At 33.6% G+C, this 15,866-nt stretch overlaps 1 protein-coding gene across 4 annotated transcripts in view; it reads left to right on the forward strand.

Annotated features, from left to right (window-relative positions):
* Nucleotides 1–15,866, forward strand: part of Iqcb1 (IQ motif containing B1) — a 55,797-nt gene that overhangs the window by 20,457 nt on the left and 19,474 nt on the right. For all 4 annotated transcript variants that reach the window (XM_015994584.3, XM_006975714.4, XM_076548833.1 and 1 more), the window contains exons 6-10: nt 828–921; nt 5,176–5,275; nt 10,569–10,747; nt 12,747–12,856; nt 14,349–14,458. In XM_015994584.3, coding sequence (XP_015850070.1) covers nt 828–921; nt 5,176–5,275; nt 10,569–10,747; nt 12,747–12,856; nt 14,349–14,458 — 593 coding nt within the window. The remainder of the gene's footprint in view (nt 1–827; nt 922–5,175; nt 5,276–10,568; nt 10,748–12,746; nt 12,857–14,348; nt 14,459–15,866) is intronic.

The following is a 15,866-nucleotide window of genomic DNA, read 5'->3' on the forward strand; positions in this document are numbered from 1 at the left end:
TATGTTTGGTAGTTTTATAGGAAGGACAGTTGTTATAATTAGCAGGTGGTTTGTTTGTTAACTATTATCAGTTTTGTGCTGCAGTAGAAATTTTTAGGACCTGGATGAGTTTAGAGGCCCTTATACAACTTTAAAGTTAGATGGCTAGTCAATGGAATCTGTTTTGTCTCCTGTTGTGGCATTCTACTACATTTTCACAAGAATAGAGTCATCAGAAAACATTGTTTATTTACTTAGTATATATTAATGGAACATTTACTGTACATCGGAATTGGAGACAGTGAGTAATAATGGGGAGTAAGCGGTATGCTCTCTGCTCTGATAAAGTCTTAGAGTAGAAACTGGAACTGAAAAGTTCTATTAATAATGCCTCGCATGCTTACATTTTCATATTGCCATGGTTTTCAACCCTGGCTGCATAATGAAATCACTCATCTAACTTTGTGAAAATATAGATGTCTAGACTTTAGCTTTGGAATTTCAGAGTATATATATTTGGACTTGTGTATAGGAGTATTTTAAAAATTCCACAAGTCATTCTGATGCATATCAGCCATATCAATCTGTAATTCTTAGGCTACTTACTTTATTTTGATTTATCTGGGTAATTTCGTCTTATCTGTGAGTAGTAGAGCATTCGTGTACTGCAACCATTGCCTTTACAAATGAAGAAACAAAGCATTACAAGTTCAGGTACTTTATAAATAGCTATTGAATCCGGAATCAAAGTCTGCTGATTACTCTCATAGATGTCTTTCCATGTTCCTTCTTTTTATTATATAAGGTAGATTATAGAAAAGTAAATTGTTTTTGTCTTTTGTATTAAGGGTGAAGAGAAAGATAAATTACTACATTTTTTCCAAATTGTGACTGATTCTCTCTTCTGGCTATTGGGAGGTCATATTCAACTCATACAGAATGGTAAGAGAGAAAAAAACCCAGCTGTTTAATATAAACAATAATCATACAGCATTGACTTTTTAAATGACAAATTAAAGAAACTATTGCTGAAATATAACTTTCTCCTTAACTTTTCTGTTTAGTAAATCTGAGATATTAATAATTTGGAAGTTTGGGAAAATAATTTTTAAAATTACAGTTAGAATTTAAGTTTAGATTTAGCTTTCTGGAGAGATCCCCATGTACAGAGTAAATCAGTTTCACTCATAATCTGGCTTATTCAGGAAAGGATAGGATTTTATAAAATTTTAATAAACTAAAGTTACTTTATTGAGTATTTTGTTTTTATTGAAAAGTATAAATATGTACTAATTTTGTGTTTTCTTAAGACTAAAAAAGTAATCCCTCCCAATAATCATGGCACAATTCTTACTCTTTGAAAAATTTCACATTACATAAATGCAACACCATGGCATTTTTTTCCAGGCAGTAACACTTGAATCTTTAATTCTATTATTTTCCTTTCAGACTTATTCATGCATGTAAAGAGCCACATAGTTCTTTAAGTATTAAAAGCACATTCCTTGGATGTGTAATCCATACCATTTTCAATTGTCTAAAGGTAACTACTTTCAGTTAATTTAATTGATACTTTTGGTAGCTATATAGCTAGCTATAGCCATATAGCTAAGTGAATGCCTGAATACTTTTTAAAGTATTATCTGTTTCCTATTATGAATCTACTATTGTTACAAATTCCCAGTTTAAAGACTGTTTAAAATATAAGACTAAAAATAAAGACTAAAAAATATAAAGTACTTAGAACTAGATATAAAGGAGAAAGAAAATACCATATTTGAAAAGAACTATAATAAAAATGAAGTGTGTTTAGGGTTAATATGAAACCATAATGGAGGTATCAAAAATTTGTTAAATGCTTGTAAATTAATGTGCAAAAACAAATGTATACATTGAAGTAGAGTTTTTAATAATTTTTCCCTATAAAATGTTACACACCTATGAAGAAATTGCTGACCTCTAGGCCTGGAATAGAAAGTAAACAAATGAATTGCAATGTCTTCAATACCGGATGTAAAGGAAGCAATTAAAATTTATCAGAATTAAAAGGACTGAAAAGCCAACATAAAGAAGCCTCTACAAGGACGGGTGAAATGGCTCAGCAGATAAAGAGAGACATTTTTATTTTAGTTTAAGAGGCGTCTACTAGCCAAATAAAGAAGAGTTGAGCTATAATAACAATAACTGCAGTGAACCCAGACACACCAAATGTTACTATTGAAGTCAGCTAGAGAACTAATGTATTTTTTTTAAACTGTAAGATGAAGAATCTAGCTTTTGTTCTGCCATATACACCAGTAAAAAATTTCTCTGTTATGTGAAAGCATTTCAGCTAATAAATGAAGGCATGAAAGAGTACCACTTATTTTAGAACCCCTCATGGATGAACAGATTCAATAATTACCTACCTATGCCTGTCAACACCTTAAAAAGAGAGACAGATTATCATAACATCACAGACAAAATATATGTGCTAAAAATTCAAACCTGCATCATTTCAATCCTCTAATGCCAACTAACAGCTGAGAGAAAATCAGAGAAACAAATTATACTCCACGAATGTAATTAACAAAATCAAACCTGTCAGAAGACAACTTAAATGGTTTTATTTTCTGAATAAATCACAAAGAAAATAAAAATGGAAGAATAATTGGTATTTTTAAATTTGAAGCATAACCATGTTCCATGGATTTTATTTGAATCTTGACTGAAAGAAATTTAAAAATTCACAAAACACTTAGAGGTTAGCGCATTTGTCTGGCTTCTTGATGAAATTAAGAGATAATGTTTATTATGTGATATAATGGTTATGCATTTTTTCATCAGTTCTTATTTTTAGGCAATATATGTTGAAATGTTTATGGATAAAATAATCTCATGTCCCAGATTTGTTTCAACTAAAATGAAAGCAGATGAGAGTATAGGTAAAACAAGTTTGGCCATAATTGACTGCCTCATGGGTATTTATTACATTATTCTGTCTGCTTTTGGATGTGCTTGAAGCTTTTATTATAAAAAATTAAGTAAATTATAGACATTGTTTGTGAATGTGGTAATGGAGTAGGAGTTACTCTAGCAAGTACTCCTCTATTTTGAAACTAAGGAATTACAAGGCAAACAGTATAAAAATAAAATACAATAACTCCTTAATATATTACTTTATCATATCACTTTTCAACAGAAAAAAAGGAAAGTTTATTGAACTAGATGCCATATGATTTTAGTAAATCCTGGATATGTCTAGAGTTACTAGTAAAATATGATACACAAATAGAAAATACACCTTATTGTAGTTACAGGTTTTTTTACTACTAAAGTAACAATTTGTAAAACATAGTAGTATATTTTTTCTAAGTTGTTAAAAATTATGTATGGTGAATAATTGGGCTATAAGTATACATGAACAGGAGGAGTTGGTGTGGAAAAGAGCAAATATGATATTTCAGGAAATAGAAAGGTAAAGAATAAAGTTATTTTTATGAAAGCTAGGGTACTGTTAGCAGGGCAAAGCTTGCAACTTATTTAATCTCACTTTTAGTTATTGTTGTGCTCAGCTGATGTGGGGAACAGAAACTGGCAATTATTGGGAAACAGCCTTTTCTAGGACATTATGCTTTAGACTTTTGTGAGAATTATTTATTTTTAGTTTCACAGATGATGAAATGGAGATTATGGGAGATTGTCTTACTTAGGGTTACTGTTGCTATGCTGAAATACCATGAGCAATGGCAACTTGGGGAGGAAAGGGTTTATTTTATTTAGCTTATATTTTATTTTTGTTAGCTAATATTATTTCCTTCTTGGGTCTCTGAGGGAGTTGAAGATTAGTTAGTTATGGTTGAAGATTAGTTACTTATAGTTGAAATATTAATTAGGATAGAAAGTGCATTAGATACATCTTGGATTTACCAAAATAGGATAGATAATGGAATTATTTTCTCTGATTTGTCAAATACCTGTTTAGTTATTTATTATTTGTATATATTGTATATAGTTATTGTACTTTTGTATATAGTTTTTCTTTTGTTAGTTATAACCTTTTGCTTTTTTTTTTTCTTTTTATTAAAATAGAAAAGGGGAAATGTGGTGGTAATCTAGTTGTACTGAAATGTGATTTTGATTGTATGTTAATAAATAAAGTTGCCCGGGGGTCAGAGCTATTAGAGCCATAGCAAGAGTGTGGCGGTGGTGGCACACGCCTTTAATCCCATAGATATCTGTGTGTTCAGGGATATAGCCCCTTTAAGATCTAGGGGGCTGTACATTCAGACAGTGACGAGGCAGTCACGTGTTTGGGTTTACAACCAATGAGAAGGCAGAACAAAATACTTTAAATAGACGAACAGACAGGAATAGGCGCTCATTCGGGAAGCTGGGACACCACAGGCGAAAGGGTGAGATTTTAGCTCTGAGCTCTGACCTCTCGGCTTTCTCTTTTGCATTGTTTCTGTGTTTCTTATTTAATAAGACGGTTGGTTACATCAATACTTATACTTCTACATCACTGTTCATCATTGAAGGAAGTCAAGACAGGAACTCAAATAGGGCAGGAATCTGGAGGCAGGAGCCAATGCAGAGGCCATAGAGGAGTGCTGCTTACTGGTTTGCTCCACATGACTTGCTCAGCCTGCTTTCTACTAGAAGCCAGAACCACCAGCTCAAGGGTGACCTCACCCACAGTGGGCTAAGCTGTCTGCCATCAATCACTAATTAAGAAAATGCCCTCCAGGCTTGCTAACAGCCTGATCTTTTGGAGGCATTTTCTCTATTGAGGCTCCCTGTCTGGTGACTAGCTTGTGTCAAATTGACCTAAAATAGCCAGGACAGAGGTGAAGCATATTTTTGTAACTAAAAATTACAAACCTAGAAAAAAAAATTTATTTGTTGTTTTATTATTTAGTTAATGAAACTCATTGCTAGAAAAAAAAAAGATTCAGGTTTAGGAGATGTTATTTTCAACTTAAAAGAAGTAATAAAATTTTAGCTTGGTATTTATAGGTGCCTATAACTAGCTTCATAAAAATGGAATGACTCTTAACTTTATGACCATTTAAAACTGCCTGCATCTATAGAAATCTTTATTATAGGGCTTACAATGCCAAAAGTTTAGCAGAAATGATCATGCTTTGATTTAATTTTAAAAAGACAAAGTCTTACTTGGGTTGTTATAGAATCATTTCTTTTTCTCTCTTTTAGTACTGCAGAGTGATCATTTCTTACACTTACTGCAAACTGACAATGTTCAGATAGGAGCTACAGTCATGACTCTGCTACAAAATATACTACAGATCAACAGGTGACTTAATTTACACAATTTTTAATCAGAAACATTCTAATTTTATTCATTTTGTCAATATTTTACATATGGCTTGTACATGAAATTTAAGTTCTTTTATGATTGACTTTTAGAAAAAGGTAGTATAAAATACTTCAAACGATTAGAAATTTGTTATCAAATTGTTGTCTCAGAGCTCTAGAAAATCTCAGGCTTAGAAAAGAGAATTGGTGTGATACCTAAAGAAAAATATTAGGATCACAGTAAAAATATACTTAGTGGAATTATTCATTATTTCACTCGAGTATGGGTTTATTCATTGGCTGCTATGTGGCACAATTACTCTGTTTCTCATTATACTTACAGTGCTTATTCAAATATAAACCTTATCTTCATTGAGTGAATATTGAGACATAGTTATATTTTTGTATATTAATTTCTTATGTTATCCACAAGTGTTGAGTTGCTTCTAGCCCTATCTGAGTGAAGATGCATCCTAGAGAAGTTAAAACCTGAAATGAAACTTTAAAGATAAGTTGTACAGGGAGGATGAGGAGAAAGCAAGAGAAAGAATGAGATAACAACATAAGCAAAAGTCACAGATAAGAAAGAAATATTATGCTCAGGGTAAAATAAGGGAAGATCCATCTTGCTGTTTAAAGTTCGGTTTCAGGTGTGACCAGCAAATTTTGAAGAGACTTATGTTATGAAAAATTGATATGCTATGTTAAGGAAACAATCATATCCTGTAGATAATGGGGCCCATTGAAAATTTTTTTAAGTAAATGAATATGGTCTGTTTACATTTCAGTTTTATTACTCTAGTTACTAATGTAGAGAAGATAAGGAGAACAACTCTAGACCAGTGGTTCTCAGACTTCTAATGCTATAACCCTTTAATACAGTTCCTCATGTTGTGGTGACCCCAACTATAAAATTATTCTATTGCTCCTTCATCACTGTAATTTTACTACTGTTATGAATTGTAATGTGGATATCATTCTATATAAATAAAACACCAGCTACAATTTGATATGCAGGGTAGCTGATATTCAGCCCCTAAAGGGGTTGCAACCCTTATGTTGAGAACCACTGTTCCAGACAAAGAAGTCAACTGGAAGACTAGGGAGGTATCTTAGTGGTGGGGCACTTGTCTTGAATGTTAGATATCCTAAATTTGTTGCGCAGCAATGCAAAAAAAAAAAGTTAGAACAGGCAACCATAGCAATTCAAGTAAAGTGATAAAATCTTGGTACTGGTAATAGGAAATAGATTTTTGGTGTTTTGTTTTGTTTTGTTTTTGTTTTTTATTTTATCTTATTTATTTTTTAATTTAATTTAATTTTACAATGCAATTCAGTTCTACATATCAGCCACGGATTCCCTTGTTCTTCCCCCCTCCCTTCCCCTCCCCTTCCCCCCAGCCTATCCCCATTCCCACCTCCTTCAGGGCAAAGCCTCCCCCAAGGACTGAGATCAACCTGGTAGACTCAGTCTAGGCAGGTCCAGTCCCCTCCTCCTAGGCAGAGCCAAGCGACCCTGCATAAGCCCCAGGTTTCAAACAGCCAACTCATGCAATGAGCACAGGACCGGGTCCCACTGCCTAGATGCCTCCCAAACAGATCAAGCCAATCAACTGTCTCACCCATTCAGAGGGCCTGATCCAGTTGGGTGCCCCTCAGCCTTTGGTTCATAGTTCATGTGTTTCCATTTGTTTGGCTATTTATCCCTGTGCTTTATCCAACCTTGGTCTCAACAATTCTTACTCATATAAACCCTCCTCTTTCTCGCTAATCGGACTCCAAGAGCTCCACCCGGGGCCTAGCCATGGATCTCTGCATCCAGTTCCGTCAGTCATTGGACGGGGTTTCTAGCATGACAATTAGGGTGTTTGGCCATCCTATCACCAGAGTTGGTCAGTTGTCTACAGCCATACCTCCCTGAACGCGCCCGATCTTGTCTGATTTTTGTTAATTATTTAAAATCACCCAGACCTTTATTTTCACTTTGGGTTAAAATAGAATTACAGAGATAAATTTACTTGACCATTGGGGGAAAAGAAAAAGATAAATCATGAAGGATCAGTTTTCAGTAAACTGAACATGACTCAATGTATGAATGAAACCCCAGAAGAAGAAAAAAGAATAAGTAAGGTTGGGGTTTCCTATCATTGTAACAAAAACCTGAGATAACAGATTTATAAAAAGAAAACATTTACTTTGGCTCACGGTTTTGGGGGCTCCACTACATGATTATTTGCCCAATGGTATTGAGCCTGTAGTGAGGCATCATATCACAGTGAGAACAGGTGGCAGGGCAAAGCTACTCACCTTATAGCCAAGAAGTAAAAGAGAGAGAAAGGAACATGCCCTTCGTGATCTCTGGATCTCCCAGTATGTCTCACCCCTTAAACATTCCAACACTTCCTAATAGCTCCTTCATTGAGACTGAGCTTTTCACACATGAGCCTTTGGAGTACATTCAAGATCCCAAGTATACAAAAAGCTTCATAGTTGCCCTGACTTAGTACTAAGTTTCTAGAATGTAGTGTTGCCACGGACTGGCCCATTGGGGGTACCACGACTGTAGGAGAACCAGGGCTTGGGTAGTCAGGAAGGCAAGGATTCGGCAAATGACAGACAGACAACACACTCAGAAGTAGTTTGAATCTGCTGCAATTTTACTTCTGCAAATCAGTAGTTTATATACAGAAAAGAAAACTATCAAGTCATACAAGGAACAACAAGAACTTGGCAATAATTCAATTACATCATCTTTAAAAAACAGCAAGTACACAATTATTAATCAGTGCTAGACATATCCCTTCACCCACAAGAACTTTATGACCCAAAGAGCAGTCTGTGTTTTTTAAACTTAGTACAGTCCCTAGACTTGTGTAGACTTGTGTGGTTGTAGCTGTGTTCTTTATCTTATCTCAGCAGTTTTTTAGTTTATAATACATTTCTACTTTTTTGGTTCTCATGACCCATTTAGCCAATTTGGATGCTGTAGACCCTCTCTAAGTCTTTCTTTAGTTCTTCTACCACATATCTCTTCTAATATAAAACCTTTTTACCTGCTGGAATATGGACTCTTGTACTTTTTCGCCTGTAAGGGGGAAGGGTTTTGCTGTAGTCCTTAAGTTTCCCGTGCTGAACCTCCTCAACAAAGGGGCCCACCATCTGCCTCCTATGAGATAAGGTTTTCTACCATAAATCACTTTAGTTGGGATTCCTAAAGGATTCCTAGTGGGTGAGTGTTCATTCCCTAGAAGTGCCTGAACCTTTATACTTTCTTTATCTAGCGGCTTGGGGTCTTAAAAAATAGCTCATTTTGTTATATCTGATTAAGATCTATGTCCAGCTTCCCCTTTCCTCCATAGTTTACTACCCAAGCATTCATTAATTTTGGCTGTGCTTCATAGATTAATTAAGACATTATCAGAAAAGCAGTTATACAGAACCCATAGCCTCATGATCTGTGAAGTACATCTTCTTTGAGAAGCATAACTTGGGCACTCTGCCAGGGACCTCCAGGGAGCTTAATCCCGTGGGACACGTATCCCCCATCTGCTGTTATTGACATAATTGTTCATGTCACACAGACGACACTGGAGTTGGTGTGGCATAGTGTAGCAGGAAAGCTTGATTTAAAGAAATAGAGTGGAGAATCTAGAGGAAAGCAAGATGACTAAAATTCACAAGGCAGACTACTAGAAAAAAAGCTTTATTCGATACCTGCAGAGGGTTCTCTTAAAAAATTGCAGTAGTGTACCAATCAGCCCACCTACGTAAGTCTACCCATTTCTTTTAAGTCAAAGGGAACATCTTTAAAAAGTCATATCCAGTGACTGTAAACGGTTCTCAATAAACTTAAAAGGATTTAAATAACAAAATGTTGGAAAGTTGGAATAAGATTGGAAATGAGTGACAAGCAGATCTCTGAAAAGTCTCTGAATAATGTAAGAAATAGTACATACCTAAATAACCTACAAAACAGAAGAAATAAAAAGTAGAATTAGAAATTATTTCTAAATGAATAGATGTGAAAGAAACATGAATTTCTGAGGTACATCATAATTCAAACAATGCTTAGAAATTTTATCGATTAATAATCTTGATATTGGGAAAGAAAGATCTCAAATCAAGGTATCAATTCTGCTTTAAGTAAAGTAGGAAAATATGGGAATAGTAAACTTTAAACCAAAAAGTGAAAACAATAAACATCAAAGCAATAATATCAATAAAGCCAATGAAAGCAATAGAGAAAGTAAGTGAAACCATAAGTTGAATCTGAGATGAATGAAATGAACCTACAGCAAGAGTGATCAGGAAAGAAATAGAAGAACTGCCAACAACTAATGTAAAAGTTTAGAGGGATAACATCTTTTATTGCATTAAAAAAATCACAAAGGAATAAAATGAACAACTTGATGCTCATAAACTCAACAACTTAGATGAAATAGACAAGTTCTTTTTTTAACACTACATTTTTCTTTTCTTTTTTTTTTTAGACAATACATTTTGATATCCCCCCCCTCCCCCCCGCTCAAGACAGGGTTTCTCTGTGTAGCCCTGGCTGCCATGGAATTCAAAAGATCTGCTTGCCTCTTAGCCCAGCACGTGCCCCTCTCTTCCTACTCCCAGTGCTGGGAACTAGTCACCACCCTGCTTGATCATGTTTTTTATTTTCTCCCAGTTCCTCTCAGATCCTTCCCACCTCTCCCTACCTACCAAACTTTGTTGTTTTCTCTCTTAAAAAAAATCAAGAAACAAAAAACAAACTTCAAAATATACAGGCAAAAGCCCAAACAAAGCAAAACAAAGCAAAAAGTCCACAACAGTAATGCAAAATGATAATGATAATAAAGAAATGCCAAAAGAAATAAAATGCTCTTCATAAATTATGTACATGGTTTTGTATATCATTTAATTGTTGAGTCTTACTGCAGTCTTGTGATTTGTCACCTTGAAACTTTTGAAGCACTTAATTAATTGTACAGGTTTTTTGTTTGTTTGTTTTTGTATTCAATTTGATAACAAGTTTCTCTGAGAAGAAAGAGAGGATCTTCATCTACTTTATATTCTCTGTTGGACCTAATAAGGTCCTCTACCCATAGTAGGAAATCAGCAGTGTTAATTGACTTAATATGCTATAGTCTAAATTCTTAGAACCAAGTTATATGCTTTAAAAAGTAGCTATCTTCATGGATCAGGCCACACACAGGCATTTAAGTTACTAACCTTTTATTTTAAATTTGTTGTGATAACCAGGTATGAATTAGTAATTATACTTTTTTATTCTGTCCTATTAGTGGTGATTTACTCAAAATAGAAGGAAAAACCCTGCATTCTATTTTAGATGAAATTCTTTTCAAGCTTTTATCAACTCCTAGTCCAGTCATAAGAAGTATTGCTACAAAGCTCCTGCTAGTGCTAGCTGAATCTCATCAGGAAATTTTGATTTTACTCAGACTAAGTGCCTGCTACAAAGGTAAGTCATACATATTTTCTTTTCTTGGTATTCTCCAAGACAAAAATATATTGACAGTTTATGAATGACAAAATGTTTATATTTTGAAAAGTTAGTAGCTGAACTGTGCAGATAAACCTGTTATAACATATACCATTTCAGAACAGATGTCACTATCTGATCAACAGATAGCATGCATATTTTCTTGGTGGGGTTATAACAAATGTTTACTTCCTCTCTGACAAAAAAATGTTTATATTGGCTATACCAAATAGTGTAGTAAAATAATGACCAAAGATGTCTGTGACCTTATCAGAACTTACTCAAGAAGAAAATAGAACTGTGCGTTATCAATTAATAATTAATCTCTTACTTTTTCACTGCCTTTACTAAAAAAAAAAAAATCCAACAATAAAATATACCTTACATTTCCAACTCAAACACATATGATTAAAATGCCATAAATCTTGAGAGTAAATAAATTCATTGTTAACTATCATTTTTGTGTGGGAGTATTCATTTAATTGAACACTGCTTGTAAGACACTATTCTATGTACTTTAGTTTTTATAATACTCCTTTGGTATATTGGATATTCTTATCCTTATAGGTATGGAATAAGAGGCGTGGGAAATTTAGATAATTTACTCAAGATTACTTAGATTATAGTTTTCTAACTACCAGCCAAAATTATATGTCAGCTTTATGTTATTTCTTTGTTAACCAATATGTTTATATTCAGTATAGTAAACTATTGGTTTGTAGTTCATTAAATATGATTAATATAGGATGCTACATGGGACTTTTAAAATTTGTAGGATTTGTTTAATTACTAGTTAATTAGAATAGACCTTAATCATTTTTGGTGATTGAAAAGGTACTTTAGTAACTTTCTTATATCTATTGTTATTGTAGCCATTTTAATTATTTTATATATTGTAAGAAAAGAGGTAGGATAAGCACCATTAATAGACCTCTAGTTGTTATTATGCCAGGCATACATTTTCAATCTTGTAACTAGAATCCTCCAGAAATGTGAATGTCCATGCCAGGTATGGAGGTGCATGCCTTTAATCCCAGTCCTTGAGAGTTAGAAGCTGGCAGATTTCAATGAGTTCGAGGCTAGCCTGGAGTACATAGTGAATACTAGAACAGCCCGAGCTACATTGTGAGACCCTGTCTCAACACCTTCCCCCCGTCCCCCCAAAAAAGAATAAAAGCAAGAAAATGTGAATTTTACCTTAATCCCTGTTCATTTCTTTGAGTGATAAAATTGCAACAGTGGAATTTACTCAAATTTACCAAGATATTTTGTAGTTGTAAGTTCTGAGAACTTGGATCTTAAAGAATATATAAGGCATGAAAAGATCCATATGATGGCAGCCCCAAATGTGCATGGCAAGGCAATTTTATTTGCTTATTTATTTTTATTATATCACACATAATTCTAGCATGCTTTGGATACAGGGGTTACATTGTCCCTTTTATGACTACTATATTATTTTGAAATTAAAATGCACTATCCTAATAGCATTTCTGCATTTACTTAGAAGCCTCTTAGCTTACCTCCAAATTATAGATGTTAGTGTAATAAAATTTTTTTTGATTAATAGTGACTAATAATAGCCTGCTTAAGTGCTTCCACAAGGTAGGCATATATAGAGTATGTGTGTATAATAACTGTCTTCTTAAAAGTGTTTGAGTTTAAGGTTTTTGTGTTGAAAGGAAAACACATTCTCTCTACTCTCACTTACTGCAGTGAACCTACTGCCCTTTTTTAATAAAGAATTTGTTTAGACATATTTTTACATTCAGATCGCACTAGTCAAGGAAGTAAAAATTCTTAGAACATAGGAAGATTGTGAAGACCTCAACATAGAAGTCTTTGAGAAGAAGAAAATCATATACATAATCATGTTATTATATTTATTCATTTCCTAACCAGACTTAAACTTCATTAATACCTACATAACAAAATCTTACTGTATTGATAATTATTATGTCTTGTTATTTTATTTCAGGACTTACAAGTCTGCTAAATAAACAGGAAACTATGACAGAATTTAGTCGAGAACTTAGACAGCTTGTTGGTCTTTTAACCCCTAAGATCCATCAGGAAGTAGAAGAACAGGTATTATAAAAATAATTTGTGTGATATTTGATAACTGTATTGAACCTCAGTTCTCCTTAAATAAGCCTCACTTTCCTTCTCTTAATCCTTTAAACAAAATATTATCCCTAGATGATAGAAATCTTTTAAGATTTTCATTGTATTGTTTAATTCATTCTACCCATAAACACAATTTGTCTCCCTTTTATATCTATAGATTTGAGCAAGTTAATTTTTTTTCAGAATTTCTCATGAAATTCCCTATTTATTAACTCTTTTATCTATAAGCTGTTTAAACCTCCTTTGCTTTAACAGTGTCTCTCATTATAGCAAACTGTATATATGGCCACCTATGGTGAACCTTCTGATTTCATTGATACAAAATAATTATTTTTCTTCTTTTCATAAAATTATATGAATAAAAATTACGTTTGAGATATGATAGGTTTTATTTTATCATACTTCCTCAACATATACTCAAAATGGAGGCTTCAGGTAACTTACTTCTATAGAAAGAGACACAGGTTTATTATTTTCAGATAAGGTCTTAAATATATATGGAAAATAGAGTCTAAAATAATAAAAGATATTTTTAGAGTAAAAGGAAGTGAGATTATTATACACCTAAAATATTAAACCAAAGGATAATTGAAAGGAAGTCCAGTTTAGGCAGGAGGATGGGAGTAAAGGAAAAGAATTCTTTATTTCCATAGACTACTTTCAAAACTATACATGTGGTGGACAGACCCAAAACAGCATCCTGAAAGCATACAAGATTAAAACAGATTTGTATAACTACCCACAAATAGTCAACAGAGCTTATATAGTGTAAGCCTAATCAAGTTGATTAACACTAAATGGACTGGAGTGATGGTTCAACAGTTAAGAGTATGTACTGCTCTTACAAAGGACCTGAGTTCTGTTGCCAGCACCCATTTGGATGGGTCACAAATGCCTGCACCTCCAATTTCAAGTGGATCTGAAGCCTCTGGCCTCAGCAGGTATGCACATACCCACAAACACACATACACATAATTAAAAATAATAAAAATAAATCTTTTAAAAATACTAAATAAAAACATTAACAAGTTAGCTCCCTGGGCAGGGTGACACACACATTTATTCCCAGTGCATCAGAGGCTAGGGCAGAAGGATCATAATTTTAATTCACTATGGGCTATCTTAACAAGATTTAGTTTCAAAAAACCACAACCAAACAAAAGACATTAGCTCAAAATAGATTATGAAAGATTAGGCAGGACTTGAAATCCTTGAAAAGGAAGTGAAATCAGAGAGAGAATTTGTAGCTAACTAGACAAGTTATTACCCTAGTTTAACATACTGTATCTGGACAGCCAGGTATAGTATACTTGGGCATTCTGGTCCTGATGAACTTGTTTCCTGTTTAGAAGTGAGGATTAACACTTACCCTAGCCTGGTATTTTAAGAGATTAAACTTCTCAAAAAGGCTTTCTAGAGATGTATCAAAATTATTTCTGGTGTATAATTTCAGAAACTACATAAAGCAGCTTGCTTGATTCAAGCCTATTGGAAAGGTTTCCAGACCAGAAAGAGATTAAAGATGCTTCCGTCTGCTGTGATTGCTTTGCAGAGGAGTTTCAGGTAGAAAAACCAAACCAAACAATTTTGATTGAAATGATTGATGATCTGGCTTTGCATGTAAATTTGTAATTACCCATGCTCCCCCCCCCAAAAAAAAAAAGGAAAAGAAAAGAAACTGTTATGAGAATGTTACAGATGAATGGAAATAGGGAGGTTTTATTAGCTTTGAGTTTTTTCTCCTCTTTTTACTTTCCTGATGTGTTTTGTTTTATTCTTGTCTTTATTCTGTTCCGTAGTGTTACTGAGTACCAACGCTCAAGTAACCAGGTACCCTTTCAGAACAAAGAGCATAATATGACAAATCTGATGGAATCCAATACTCAGTCCTGTCCACTTCCTGTCTAGGTTTGTGGGCCAATCCTGAAGAGGGAGTCAGTGATATTTCTATTATTAAATTCTCAAAACCAGTGGTTCTTATAAGTGCTCATATGTAATTATGATAATCTATGTGACTATTTAAAGATTAAAGATGTTAACCAACTTTTCCTGAGTAAATATGGCGTGGGTAGAGTGATCCTTTAGATGTGACAGAACTATTGATCTCTACTTCAGTTGTACTTTGAAAAATGAAATACTAAAGATATGAGTCACTTTCTGATCTGACTAACCTAGCCAAATTCTTACAGGTTACAGAAAGAACTACAGCAAAAAGTAAATGAAAAAAAAATCTAACATTGATTATAAAGTAGAGCCATCTCAGAGGTGATTTTATTTTTATCCATCATTACTTAAAGCCAAATTTAACTCACTAAAATGAAACTGACAATTTACAAAAATAAACTTTAAAAACTGAAACCAATCTTTTAATAACTGCAGCTGCCTTTCTGTTATAAAAAAAAACATTTAAAAATAGCTCTATGTTCAAAATACTACATTGTCACACAATCACTCTGGATGTGTTACTTAATGGATAGCCTATGAAAATTTTCTTTCAGAGAAATTTAAAGACAAGCTGTAAATACTATTGGGCATGAGTATTGTTAGCAAAGAAAGTATTATGCTTCAAGTATAAACATGCATCAAGTATATACATATATATGTGTGTCCACTTAATATATATATACAAAATACATATGTAAATCATATGTATAAAATACATATGTAAACAACATACATAAAATACACATATACATATGTATGAAAGTATTCCAAAATTACTATACTTATATGAAAGTATTCCAGAATTTGTGTGTGTGTGTGTGTGTGTGTGTGTGTGCGCGCGCACACACACACACACACAGGCTTCAGTAACTTATTGACTGAATGATCTTGGACAAGTTATCAAACTCTTAGCCTCAAATTTCAAATCTAGAAAATACAGATAATAGCTGTGGCTTGTGGCACAGGCCAGTAATCTCAGCTACTCAGGAAACTAAGGTAGGAAGAATGGAAGTTTAAATCTAGCCTA

The sequence above is a fragment of the Peromyscus maniculatus genome, chromosome 12, assembly GCF_049852395.1.
Source record: "Peromyscus maniculatus bairdii isolate BWxNUB_F1_BW_parent chromosome 12, HU_Pman_BW_mat_3.1, whole genome shotgun sequence".
Taxonomy (NCBI): domain Eukaryota; kingdom Metazoa; phylum Chordata; class Mammalia; order Rodentia; family Cricetidae; genus Peromyscus; species Peromyscus maniculatus.